The sequence below is a fragment of the Micropterus salmoides genome, unplaced genomic scaffold (genome assembly GCF_014851395.1).
Source record: "Micropterus salmoides isolate LMB-PRFRI ecotype aquatic unplaced genomic scaffold, ASM1485139v1 Ms_hic_scaffold_18, whole genome shotgun sequence".
Classification (NCBI taxonomy): Eukaryota; Metazoa; Chordata; class Actinopteri; order Centrarchiformes; family Centrarchidae; genus Micropterus; species Micropterus salmoides.
Window position 1 is genome coordinate 4,844,115 of NW_024040928.1, and position 14,484 is coordinate 4,858,598.

Below are 14,484 nucleotides of genomic sequence, written 5' to 3' on the forward strand. Positions count from 1 at the left end.
TCCTCCAAAACCAGATCACTTAGATTCTTAAGGATCTCATAGCTAATACCACCCTTCCCTGGAGCTGTTTTCCTCCCTTTTCCAATTGACCTGTGTAATTCTTCTAGAAAAGAGTAAGTTACAAACATCAGAATTATCGTGATTTACCTCAAGTTCGTCCTGATTTTGTTCTAATATCTCATTTCTTTTCCTTATACCTGCTTCACCAATGTTAGCTCCGCTGTGAACTGCTCTAAAGTTCACAGCGAAGTCACATAGTTTTGCTTTATCCAGATTGCTTTATCTAGAAAACAAGCCCTCCTCCTCTAAAACTGGCATTTTCTTTTTCCTATTGCTTCCTGACATACGATGTACTGCCCGCCATATATCTGCTACTGCTGTCTCTGCCCCTAATTTTCCACAGTATCTTCTCCTGCATTCTTTTTTTGTAGTCTTAATCACTCTGCGTGCTTTGGCTCGCAGTCTTTTATACTCTATTGCACTGGGTTGCACCAAACTTAGCCTAGTTTGAACGTAATTTCTAATTTAAGTCGGAGTTTACGTGCTATAACGTTTTAAGGGTTGCACCAGCTGAACGTCCAACGAAGACACAAGTTACAACTTAAATCTTCGGTTAATCGGTTAATGAAGCAAAATGCAGATCACAGACTGGTTAAGTTATGAAGGTATGATTTGAAAATGTTGCGAAATTAAGAGTAGATTACTGGCACAAAGAAAATATTGGATTAAAGAGTAAAAATATAAATAATAAAGGAACGTTAAAAGGCCATCACTTATTTTTATTTATTTATTTTTGTAAATTTGCGTTACTTGTAACAACTTACTACCCGCCCTGCTGCAGGCGCCCTCACTGCCGTCTTCAGGTAGGCTGTAATAACTGCAGCACAGAATAAAAGTCTGTAATATTGAGGCACTGAGCTGCCTTCAGCAAACTCGTATTTTTTGTCCCTTAACTTTTCAGCATCACCTTTGCGTTGTGTCGGATGTTTTCTATAGGCCTAACTTACACGATTTTTGTCCGCGTTTCAACCGTTTAATTATGTCTGATGTGGAGTGACTGATTGATTGACAGCCACTCATAGTAAACCTCTCACCTAGCCAACTCCGAAATCGCTGGAGAACCGTTAAATTACGTCTATGTTGTAGTTAACGGTTTTACCACTGGATGTCACTGTGAGACTAGCTGTAGATTAAGGTTTCATAGTTATCACCTAATCATAATTATTTCCTTGTATAGCTCCCTTTTTGTTGGTTTGTTGCTATTTTTTTAGCCGTTAGCCTCTTCAGTATTGCAAACGTTGAAAGAGAGAGAGACAAACAGATGACAAAACCCGTAATAAACTCTGTTAAGAATAGTGCTGTTCGCTGATTGGCCATGAGATGCGTGAACGTCATTTTCTGCGACACTGTTTTGATTAGTATGGACTTGACGCCAGAGTAGCTAAGATGAACCTTACGTCTCGGTGGTGCAACCAAACATCACCACAACTGAAGTCTCAAACTAACTAGTTTCAACGTATTGTTTAGTGTGGACTTTGCACCCTAACTTTAGGTAGAACTTAAGTATTGCTGGTGCAACAGGCTGCTGGTGAATGAGGGTCACTTTCAGATGTCTATATATATATTTTTTTTTATTCAAACCCAAAACATTCTGGAGTAGTTCTGAACATGCAGTTGAATAATAACAACACCAGTGTCTCAGAATGCACAGCAGTTGATATCCAAATATACGCTCCTCTCTGACAGGGACCACATCCCTGCCCTAATTATAATACAGTGCAATTCAATTTTGCTTTATTGGCATAAATAAAATAAAAATCAAAGAACAATACTGCCAAAGCTTAAAAAATAAGACAAAAGAATTCATTTAATGTATGTGCGCGCACGCCATAGGTCAGTAGTAGAAGTCATTTTATGTTTAGGATCAATAAAGAAACAACAATATATTAAAAAACAAAAAAATCAGCGTCAAAGAAAAAAAATCAAGTATCTAATGTGAAATATAAAAAACAAACAAATAAACCCATGAATTATTTACAAGGTTGTTTATATTCATTGTAAATAACCTTGTCATTATACAGCATAAGGCTGCATAACGAAATGAAATTTGTAGTTCCTTCCTGCTACAAACGCAACATATTAGTAAATGTAGGCCTATATTAAAATATGCTAACATATACAGTTAAAATTTGAAATTTTTACATGATTAATTCTCTCCAGGTCAGGAAATGTTTCACACTGGTTGTCAATAAAGTTATTTTTTACTCGCCATGAATACATAGTGCGCATGCGTACCAGCTCGGTCCTGCAGAGAGGACTCCAGCAGCTGTTCAGGAGGAACGTCTCTAACTGGCTTTGCAGGTGGCGCCCTGTCGTCTTCACTCACTGTTGTGGAAGTAAACGTGATGTTTGGGTGTTCTGTCCGCAACTCTTCGGCTCCGGCGCGATGAAGGACGCTGTAACTGTTATAACTCGTTGAGGACAGAGGTTACTGGGTTCGCTTGTCGCCATGGCCTCTTTACTAACCGTCAGCTCGGCGGCTCGGAGCAGCGAGAAGCACCGGACGTCCTTCTCGCTGCTCTTCTACCGGGCTGTGCGGGACCTGAAGCCGGTCTGGATGCTTGAGGACATGCGGACGATGGAGACTTTTTACCAGGAGGAGGACGCCAGCCAGAGGATTTACACCCCGTCGGAGGCGTTGCTCTATGCTATAGTTCACGACCACCAGGCGTACGCCCAGTACCTGCTCAGCCGGTACACCGACCAAGCGCTAGCAAAGCCCGGGGAGCGCTTCTGCTGCTGCCCGTCCTCGTCCCCGCACCTGGCCATGGCTGTCCGCTACGACAGGCGCTACATTCTCGGCCTCATCTTACAGGAGGCTCGTCGGGTACCCAGCGCGCCCTCTTACACGGACCGAGCCGCAGGTCTTCACGTGGAGGACGGCAGGACCCCTTTACATCTGGCCTGCGAGCTGCTGCGGCCCGAGGCGGTTATCATGCTGCTGGGGAGCGGAGTGTCCCCGCACTGCCAGGACCACAACGGCGCGACCCCGCTGGATGTCATTCTGGAGAAACTCAGGGACCCCAAGGAGGTGAAGGGCGGGGAGAGGAGGCGGTGTCTGGACACCCTGCTCATGTTCATGCCAAAGGTTCACTTTAAAATGAAAGGAGCTCTGGACAGAGAGCCGGAGCGCTGGAGCGAGGTGCTGGGCGAGGAGACCTACAAGTACCTGTCAGGAAGAAGCCCGGCCCCGCTGGTCCTCATCGCTATGCAGACTATCCTGAAGCAGCTGAGCCCTGCGACCTTCCCGGACAGCCTGCACGAGCTGCCCATCCCCTCCTCCCTCAAACCGCCGGGTCTGCCTGTGACCCAGCGGGACAGGCCGAGGGTGGTGCAGCATCAGTGACGTTGTGATGTGCTGCATGCTCCACTGTATGAAAACTGATGTGTTTTAGCATGGGGTGTGTGGGAGAGCCTGTATAGCCATAAAGCGGTAACACTTTACATTATAGGGCTGCACAAATAAACACTGTCAGGGAACAAATGGATGAATCTCATCTAAAGATAAAGATGTGACTTTTATCATGGTGTTAGCCCGCTGGTGGAACTGGTTAGAAGGGTAGCCAGCAGTGGGGAGACTAGGAAATAAACAGCCATATTCTTTTTACAGGCATTCAAGAACTAATAATGAATTTATTTGTCTAACCTCATTCTAAAGTGTTACTTCTACTACTGCTATTTAAGCTACTGTGTAATAGGCTATAAGAGGAGTTGACCAACCCGGTGACAGTTTGAATGAACTGTTTTATGGCTGATGTTAATTTATTTGGCTTGTATTTAACAGTAATGCAGAGGAAAGTGATCTTATAGATCATGTGATGACTTTTCTGGCTTTCTTGACTCCATGGATTTGTTAATGTCTGCTGTTCTTTATCACCTGACCTACAATGTCTCCACAAGAAATGACTAACGATGGCAGACAGCAACCACGGGGACATAGTGTTGAGTACGAAAGTTTATTCTTAACTTTGGAGTTTGACAAAAAAAATTTAAGCCTTACCCCAAGGTCCAGCCTTTTTTTCCTGAACCTTCTGCCATACCCTCAGTCTGACAGCTGAGCTAACAGCCTAGTCTTTAGAAGGTTTTACTTTAAATTTGTAGTGCATCATAATCCTAATAATTTCAACTTCTCGAAAGCTTCCTGGAACGAATGATGTAAATCTGTACCAACTATTGCATAAATAGTGACACATTTCTGTAACAGTTATTAGAATAGGTTTAGTTAGCCCAAGTAAATGTAAACAAGTGCTGGATTAACCCACGAGGGGGGGGGCCCAGGGCAAACGGGCTGTGGACCCCACTTGACCTCTCTCCCACTTTCTATGCATTGTGTTTGTAGTGCTCAGTAATTTGGCCCCCAGGCGGATCAGTGGACAGATGGCCACTGTGCCCGGTTGGTTATCCAGCCTTGCTGTAAATACATTTGTACATTCTTGCTGACCTGCCATGCACTGACTAAATGCCTCTCTGGGTAACACACGCTTGGTATTTAATTGGTTTGACTGATATTATTCATAGAAGGTGTACTGCTATATTATCAGGAGACTTCCCAGGAATGAGTGTCGAGTGCCTGCCTCACAACAGTACTTACCCCACATCCCTAACTAAATATTTGTTTAACCAGGAGACCGGTGATTTCCAAAGAAAAAGTTTGACTAATACAGTGTGAATAATGCATTTACAGGTGAATATTAATTTGAAGTGTAACAGGAAGTGTACCAAATGTCAAACAGCTCTCTGATGAGCAGATAAGATGGAATTTAAAGATCCACAGGGGAATGATAATCAAACTGCTGCACTTTTTACTTAATAATCATTAACTATTAAATCATATTTATGAACTTACTGGTGTGGGATGGTTCATTTTGGAGTTAATCCCCATGAGACAGCTGGAGTTTCTTTGTTGTTGTTTTTTACAATTGCTGGAGGAGGGGTAATATTCAGAGAAAAAAACAAAAATATTCCCGGACATTATAAAGTCATGCATTTGCAAGAAAAAGCTCTGAGATTAAGCCCAGCTGTAGAACTAGCAAAGTCCAAGGGTAAAGTGAATTGTTGTGGTAGGATTATAATGAAGAAAGGGCCGGCCATATTCAGCATTAGGGTAGGGCAGTGCTTCATTTTTAAATCAGGATGTTGAACACAGACAGACTGCTGCTCTGGCGCTCAGGGGGAGAGAACATGGGACTAGCCAGGGTGCTAAACTAAATTAATCTCTTATCACAAACAAAGCATTATTTAATTACATTTATTAATTAGAGCATTCACAGTAATCATTCAAAATCATCAGGAGGAACAACAGAGGTTTCTCACAAATGTATGACTGTATTATCACAGAATATCTGAGGGTTTTCTTCTCATAAATTTAACAATTAACAATTCACTTTGGCCTTAGAGCTAGCTGGTTACCCAGCTGGGCTTAATCTCAGAGAATATCAGAGGTGCTTTCATGTGAATTTATGACTAATCGCAGAGATTTTGGGTTAATCCGCCGGTGTACGTTCCCTTTTTCAAAACTCTTCACACACACAGCACAGCAGCAGTCGATGTGGAAGAAACTGTGGGCCACCTTTCATTTCTTTACACAAAATGCGTTGAATGACTGAATTCTTTCAACATCCATGAACTGTTTTGTCACTCAAACTCACCCTCCACATCAAACCTCCGTGTATTTACACTCCATTTTACACATGTTTACAAACTATCAAAACCTTTAACTTTTAATTAAATTGATTGATTTTAAAATGACCACAAAACGTGCATGCAGCAATCAGTAATTATAACAACTCCTTGACACAGTTTCTTTTTTGCCAAGTTTTCCCTGTGAACATGACAAAAGAGGAAAGACTAAATCATGCCTGCATAGGTGTTGCCTCAGAATGGATGATATTACATGAGAAAAGTTGATCTACAGGAGAAACAGATCTGAAAGCAGCACCATATAATTAACAATTCATGTTGTTTACACAGAATATGCAGTCAATTAACCCATTTCATGCTATGTTTTTCTTTACATACAAGCTTACCCAAAACCAAAACTATGGATATTTTTTGTGTTATTTACAAATGCTAGCATACATGTCAGAAATGAAGACCAAAACCTTTCAAAACCTTAAAAAATGTATGATGCATCTACTTCTGCTACAATAGCAGCTCAAATATATAGTGAGGAAAATAAGTATTTGAACACCCTGCTATTTTGCAAGTTCTCCCACTTAGAAATCATGGAGGGGTCTGAAATTGTCATCGTAGGTGCATGTCCACTGTGAGAGACATAATCTAAAAAAAAAAAAAGATTTTTTTAACTATTTATTGTATGATAAGTATTTGAACACCTGTCTATCAGCTAGAATTCTGACTCTCAAAGACCTGTTAGTCTGCCTTCAAAATGTCCTCCACTCCATTTATTATCCTAAATTAGATGCACCTGTTTGAGGTCGTTAGCTGCGTAAAGACACCTGTCCACCCCATACAATCAGTAAGAATCCAACTACTAACATGGCCAAGACCAAAGAGCTGTCCAAAGACACTAGAGACAAAATTGTACACCTCCACAAGGCTGGAAAGGGCTACGGGGAAATTGCCAAGCAGCTTGGTGAAAAAAGGTCCACTGTTGGAGCAATCATTAGAAAATGGAAGAAGCTAAACATGACTGTCAATCTCCCTCAGACTGGGGCTCCATGCAAGTTCTCACCTCGTGGGGTCTCAATGATCCTAAGAAAGGTGAGAAATCAGCCCAGAACTACACGGGAGGAGCTGGTCAATGACCTGAAAAGAGCTGGGACCACCGTTTCCAAGGTTACTGTTGGTAATACACTAAGACGTCATGGTTTAAAATCACGCATGGCACGGAAGGTTCCCCTGCTTAAACCAGCACATGTCACGTCTTCAGTTTGCCAATGACCATTTGGATGATCCAGAGGAGTCATGGGAGAAAGTCATGTGGTCAGATGAGACCAAAATAGAACTTTTTGGTCATAATTCCACTAACCGTGTTTGGAGGAAGAAGAATGATGAGCACCATCCCAAGAACACCATCCCTACTGTGAAGCATGGGGGTGGTAGCATCATGCTTTGGGGGTGTTTTTCTGCACATGGGACAGGGCGACTGCACTGTATTAAGGAGAGGATGACCGGGGCCATGTTTGGCGAGATTTTGGGGAACAACCTCCTTCCCTCAGTTAGAGCATTGAAGATGGGTCGAGGCCGGGTCTTCCAACATGACAATGACCCGAAGCACACAGCCAGGATAACCAAGGAGTGGCTCTGTAAGAAGCATATCAAGGTTCTGGCGTGGCCTAGCCAGACTCCAGACCTAAACCCAATAGAGAATCTTTGGAGGGAGCTCAAACTCCGTGTTTCTCAGCGACAGCCCAGAAACCTGACTGATCTAGAGAAGATCTGTGTGGAGGAGTGGGCCAAAATCCCTCCTGCAGCGTGTGCAAACCTGGTGAAAAACTACAGGAAACGTTTGACCTCTGTAATTGCAAACAAAGGCTACTGTACCAAATATTAACATTGATTTTCTCAGGTGTTCAAATACTTATTTGCAGCTGTATCATACAAATAAATAGTTAAAAAATCATACATTGTGATTTCTGGATATATTTTTTTTTAGATTATGTCTCTCACAGTGGACATGCACCTATGATGACAATTTCAGACCCCTCCATGATTTCTAAGTGGGAGAACCTGCAAAATAGCAGGGTGTTCAAATACTTATTTTCCTCACTGTATACAGGTGTTGAAGTTCTTTCAATTACATACACAATGCAGTAAAAAGGGGACTTTCTGGAGTTTATCAAATGTGGATACAGAGGTTAGAGGTGTTATAAGATTAAGTGTTCTCGGAAGAGATTGGTTTTCAAGAGCTTCTTGAAGTTAGAGGGGGTCGCCCCTGCTCTGATGGCACCGCTACCGCTTGTTTCACCATTGTGGCGTTACAGCTGGGACTGAGATTGCTTTGTGTATAGGGATGGCAGAGTCAGGCGCCGTTTGTTGGAGGAGCGTAGTGGCCAAGAAGGAACTTAAAAGTATTTGATGGTATTTTTACACATTTTGAACCAAAAGCCACGTAGGTTGGATTAATTGTTGATCACTGGCTGCAATTTCATGTTGCTAATAAAGCTTTTACTTCTGTAGTTCTGTCACCCACATCTTTTTCCTACTCTACATTCTGTAAAGTAAAGATGACACGTTTACATAGTTTGTTGCCAAAAACCTTCAAGCCAAAAATATAGGGTGGTGTACAGTAAAAGGAAACTGAATTACAAAAAACAATGGATTTAACATTGTCTACTACAGTGGTTACCAACCTTTTTTTCTTTGGCGCCCCGCCTACTTTTATCTAAGAAAAGCTGAGCCCCCCCCCAACAGCTGACAAAACACTCACACAGAAAAAGATGATGTAATTACCTACTAATAGCAAACAAATGGAGTCAAATGACACCTCCATGGCTCTGTGTAAATCAATGCCAGCTCTTGGTTGGCCTTCACCAACAGTCTCCTGGTGTTTTGTTTCTAGGTATTGTTCAATACCAAGAAAAGGGGCTGATAAGGTGTAATATTTCCAATATAGCCTACAGGCCTACCGCTTGCACTAACTTAAGTGTTTTCAACATATACTTTACTTGCGCGGGCCAGACAGGTATAGTTGCACCTGCCAAGGTAGGGGAGAGCAATGTAAGCTGTCTCGTGTGTAAGTTGTCACACTGCTCATAACTCAACAGTAGAGGTTATATGTCAAAAATCAAATAGCTAATTTGTGTGACTTCTTTTTCTATGTTCAACTTCCTGTTCACATGTGGTCAGGGTCACTCTAATCTGAGGTTAGCACAATTTTATTATTTTTTTGCTTCAAAAGTAAAACATTTGCACTTTACATTTTATGTATTCCACCCTTATTAGGTATGAATGTTCAAAATGATAACTTTGCACAAAGTAGAGGAGACAATAACGTGTCTTTTGATACGTCAGCTAAAGTGCTATGTTAAGCTAACCTTGAGATTTAGCCAACATTAGCACACGTCAGTTTGGGGCAAGTTGTCTCAATGACTTTGGGGCAAGTTGTCACATGTGATTACTTGCCCCAGTACAAATAAACACATAGAACATGCTCAAAAAACTATGTGAAATTGTGTAATTACCTCTGACACAAGTATTAAATGATTCTGTACATAGAATATTATACTCTGTAGTTTACAGCAGCAGCCACATGCCTGGACAAGACTGAATTCATGAGTATATACGGTCTTATACCGTAGGCATGTAGTACGTTAGTAGATACAAACACACACACACTACATGATCCAGTGATTAATTTAGTTAGGCAACAAGGGTAACAGACAAATAAGCTTGTAATTAATTTGTAATTGCAAGGAGGAATGTGTTTTTGAAGGAAGGAAGAAATCAGCAGAAGACAGAGAATGACAGTAGACCACCTGACATGAGGTTAAAGGCAGTCAGGTCGGTGAAGTTGAAGAACAAATCAAACAGAAGTACAGCTAAGGATTTTGATGTAAGCTGCTGACATCTCTTTTGGCCTTCAGTTAAATCCTGCCACCTGCTGGTAGAAAGGGGAAACAGCTTGGTTCATTACGGTGCAAACCACATTAAATATTTATTAGGGGTCCCAGTACCAGCGGAGCTGGGAACCCTATTGTAATCGTTCTCGTTTTTATAATTGTTTTTATTCTTCCGCCGCTAATTCCACTACTGCAGCCCAGATGGTAACTGCAAGAGACGCGAAACTCATAGGGTAGGTACAAGCCCCTATAGGCGCTATAAGCAAGGTCAATGCGTTTGGTGCGCTACTAACGCTACTAACAGGAAATTATGTCATATCTTCGCTTTGAAATGGCCGATCGACACCAAATTTGGAGCGTTAATGTGGGACGCCCCCTTGAGGGCCTGTGCAAAATTTGGTGCAACTCGCCCCTAGGTGGCGCTATTTAATCCGCTATTAAAGTGCTATTAAAGTAGGCCTACATAACTAATGAGAACTACAGGCGGCATTAAAAATATTTAATCTACTTAACTAAATATATAATAAGTATTTTACACTGGAGAAAATTGCAAAGGAAAATAAAAAAATATTCAACTTTTTAGATTTGTTTTGGAAGAGTTTTGTTTTGACACATAACAGTAGATGGTGGAAGCTGAGAGTTTTTAGCAACTATAGTGCCATAAAAAGAAGCTGGAAGGCAGGTGAAGTTCTGCACACCCTTCAATCTCAGTGATCAGCTTCCTCTGGTAGCAGTGCAGCCTTCTCTTTGATATAAACACAAGTCAAAAGGTCAAAACCTTATTGCCTGTTGGTGCCACAGAAGGGGGCAGAGTGACCTCTGCTGGTTGAGCTTCCACATAGCAAGAAGGCCTATAAATATGTTAGGAAACTAAAATATGAATTAAATAATATAAACTTAAATAAATAGACTAACACATAGCACAAACATGCTTTCATGCATGCATATTGTACTCAATCCTGAGTGAGACAGGAAGCCAGTAAATTCAGAAAATTCTAAAAGAAACTTATGCTTGTATAGCATACATCCATGGCAATAATAAACATCATATAATATTATGTATTAATACAAATATATGAGCTATGGCTGCAGAACTGATTGTGAAGCCATAAGGTAACACTTATGAGGTTCTCAAGAGCAGCAGGCGTGTAGAAAGTCCAAAAACATAATTAAACTATAAAAGAAAAGGCTGCCAATGCTGGGAATGTCTTCTCAGGACATCAGACAGGTGTGTGAGGCCATATTTAAAATGTTCTGGCTGATATCGTACGACAGTATGTTTAAATCTTTTCATTTCAAGCAAAAAACTATTAAAGAGCAACAAAAACTACCTTGGCATGTGGCCTTCTTAATTTCTAATAGTGTCCCTCAAAGTGTTGACCACAGACTCCACACTCCTGTTACTGAAGGAAAGTCTGACCACCCAGTGTTCACCTGATCAACAAACAGGGCCACAGTGCTGACTTTGAAGGTGCATACTGTACTTGCTGAGGCCCAGCAGGTCTTCTGGCTGGCAGCTTTTCTGCACAGTTAGCTTCAACTTTTTAAAGGTTTCCCTTATCTAGGCCTATGTGTTTTTTGAATAATATATACATAAATGCCAATTTGTTTTTACTCATAGGGGGAGGAGCTGCTCTCATAAAACTTAGGAGGGAAGAACTACTTGGTCAGGTCAAAGTTCAACTAAAAAGTAAAACTCTTTTTTGACTTTGTTTTTTGTTTGTATTTGTTAGCATACAATATCAGCCAGAACATTTTAAATGTGGCCTCAGAGGCCTGACTGACGCCCTGAGAAGACATTCTCAGCGTTGACAGCCTGTTTCTAATAATGTAATTAAGTTTTTGGACTTTCTTTTGAGGACCTCCTCAAATGTCCTTCATTCAGAGTCAATGTTCTGCAGCCATAGATTGTACATTCAATGCCTTTGAAAGCATGTATGTGTTATATATGTTGAATAAATGTTGTATGGAAAGATTTATGTGGATTGTCTTCACTTGCATTACACAGTGGGAGTGTTGGATGTTACACACTGGAACGTGTACGGAGAAGAAAGATTCACACAGTATAAAGCACACTGGTAAATCCTTCTTTTGGCCAGATGGCCCATATTAGGACATTTCTGATGTGAGTTTGTTGTCAGAGCTGCTGAGAAGCTGACAGCAGTGTTAGAACCAGGTTAGAACAGAAGGGCATGCAGGTTTAACTCTGGGCAGAGGGTGAATGATGAAGATGATAACTAGGTTGCAAATAAGACATAAATATCACAAACCAAATGAAATGAACAACAATAAAAACATCTGTATCAGTAATCTGGATTCAAAACGTTTAATAAAGACACAGTACAGGCCTTACATCCTGCCATTCATTACAGTGGAAACCACATTAAATATGAATTTAATATTCAAAATATAGCGCTGACAGTAACAACTCTGCACACACAATCATTTCTTGGGTTCACCTATATTAACCTACCAACTGTAGTGCACCAAACAATGCACTTAAATAAACGTGTACCTCTTGCTGTTTGAATAAATGCACAATATTATAGTGCATAATCAACTACTGTTGCTCACGAGCAGAAAATTTACTATTTGGCTAATCGTGTGAGGTAGGTCTGTTTTGATAAAGTATCTTGAGTTTAGGTAAACGCAATGTCACAGTTAACTGTCAGTGTGTGCTTTTGACTGCATGGTGGGACCTCCATGGATCGGATTGGTTTGTCCAGCACTTCACCTGTCAGTGGTCATAATGTTATGGCTGATTGGTGAATACTCTTGAACTTTTTTTTAGCAACATGTGTTGACATAAGTTGCCAGCAGAGGGCAGCATTGTCCAATTTTGGAAACTTTGGAAACTACACACATACCCACCTCTGACTCCATGGAATAGCTTTTTCTGCAGGCATATCCCTCCCTCATTATTGAGATGCCCTTGAGCAAGACCCTTAGCCCGACTGCTCTAGTCGAGTTGCTCAGTGGCCAGCAGAGGAGGCTTCCTCAATTTTCGGATAACCCTTTACATTACAGTTCTGTAATAACATGGTACTAGTGGGGTAATGGTTTGATAGTAAATAGGTAAAAATAAGGTAATACCATGGAGTTACCAAAGTAATAACCAGGTAATAGCTTGTATTAACAATGTGTATATCTGGGTAATAGTAGACTGAAATGTATGCACAAGGGTAATAAGGGGCCAAAACTATAGGGTCATAAACACATTTAAAATAGCAACAAGGCAAAATAATTTAGTACTTTGTTAACACTATGGTATACCATAGAATGGTTATATCTGTGCAATATTTGTATACAAAAATGGTGACATTAATGGGGTAATAACATGATAATTATGAGGTAAAGGGTTGATGTATTTAATATTATAGACTACTAATACCTTCACAATCATATGAACATTCTTGAAGGTCAAATTGGAGATTACCCTCCCATTTGTTTCAAACGTTTTTTTGTTTGTCAAGGTAATACTGTGGAAATGATGTGTTTAAAGCAATTGTTTACTGGAAAGGTGGTACATTCTGTGTAATAACCCCGAATTCAATTCAATTCAATTCAATTTTATTTATATAGCGCCAAATCACAACAACAGTTATCTCACAGCGCTTTTCATAAAAGAGCAGGTCTAGACCGTACTCTGTGATGATATTTACAGAAGCCCAACAGTTCCCACCAAGAGCAGCACTAGGCGACAGAGGCAAGGAAAAACTTCCTTTTAAGAGGCAGAAACCTCGAGCAGAACCATGGCTCAGGGTGGGCGGCCATCTGCCTCGACCGGTTGGGGTGAAGGGGAGAGAGAGAGAGAGAGAGAGAGAGAGAGGGGAGGGAGGCAGCCTACACAATATACACACAGAGGTACAGACAGTAAAGGTGATGTTGCTATAGATTAATTAAAAAATGGTACAGATATTTATAGTAGTGTTAATGATAATAATCGTAATGTTAATTATAATAACAATAATAATAATAGGACTAGTAACAATAGTTGCAGCAGAGGGTGTCGAGCAGGAACACGGGGGCAGCAGGTGACCCGCAACCACAGATCCAGACTCCACAGCTCCAGAGCCAGAAAACCTGCAGGAAGTGATAGGAGGAGAGGAGAGGGACGAGAAAGCACAAGACTACCAGAAAGGGGAGAAGTTGTGTTAGTAACATGCAATAATGGGATGAGGTTGCATACAGAGGGAGAGAAAGTAGAGGAGAGAGGAGCTCAGTGCATCATGGGAAATCCCCCGGCAGTCTAGGCCTATAGCGGCATAACTAAGGGATGGTTCAGGACTACCTGAGCCAGCCCTAACTATAAGCTTTATCAAAGAGGAAAGTCTTAAGCCTACTCTTAAATGTGGAGATGGTGTCTGCCTCCTGAACCCAAACTGGAACCTGGTTCCACAGGAGAGGAGCTTGATAGCTGAACGCTCTGGCTCCTAGTCTACTTTTGGAGACTCTAGCAACCACAAGTAACCCTGCATCTGGGAGCGCAGTGCTCTGGTGGGGTAGTAAGGTACTATGAGCTCTTTAAGATAAGATGGTGCCTGACCATTAAGAGCTTTGTAGGTAAGAAGAATGATTTTAAATTCTATTCTGGATTTTACTGGAAGCCAATGCAGAGAAGCTAAGACAGGAGAAATGTGATCTCTTTTTGGTCCGAGGACAGATCCTTGTGGAACTCCATGACTAACTTTGGCATGCATGGAGGACTCATCGTTAACATGTACAAACTGAAATCGATCTGATAAATAGGACTTAAACCAGCTTAGAGCGGTTCCTTTAATGCCAATGAAATGTTCCAGTCTCTGCAATAGGATCTGATGGTCAACGCTATCAAATGCAGCACTAAGATCTAATAAAACCAGTACAGAGACAAGTCCTTTGTCTGATGCAATAAGGAGGT

At 41.2% G+C, this 14,484-nt stretch overlaps 1 protein-coding gene across 1 annotated transcript; it reads left to right on the forward strand.

Annotated features, from left to right (window-relative positions):
- Positions 1-2,272: 2,272 nt before the first annotated feature.
- On the forward strand, positions 2,273-4,905 carry zgc:112001 (uncharacterized protein LOC550384 homolog). Its single transcript, XM_038727278.1, has one exon. The coding sequence runs from the start codon at positions 2,510-2,512 to the stop codon at positions 3,404-3,406; it is 897 nt and encodes a 298-aa protein (XP_038583206.1). The 5' UTR covers positions 2,273-2,509; the 3' UTR covers positions 3,407-4,905.
- The last annotated feature ends 9,579 nt before the right edge of the window (positions 4,906-14,484 follow it).

What these genes read in the sequence shown, in the direction of transcription:
- zgc:112001 (XM_038727278.1), top strand. Translation starts at nt 2,510, where the DNA reads ATGGCCTCTTTACTAACCGTCAGCTCGGCGGCTCGGAGCAGCGAGAAG.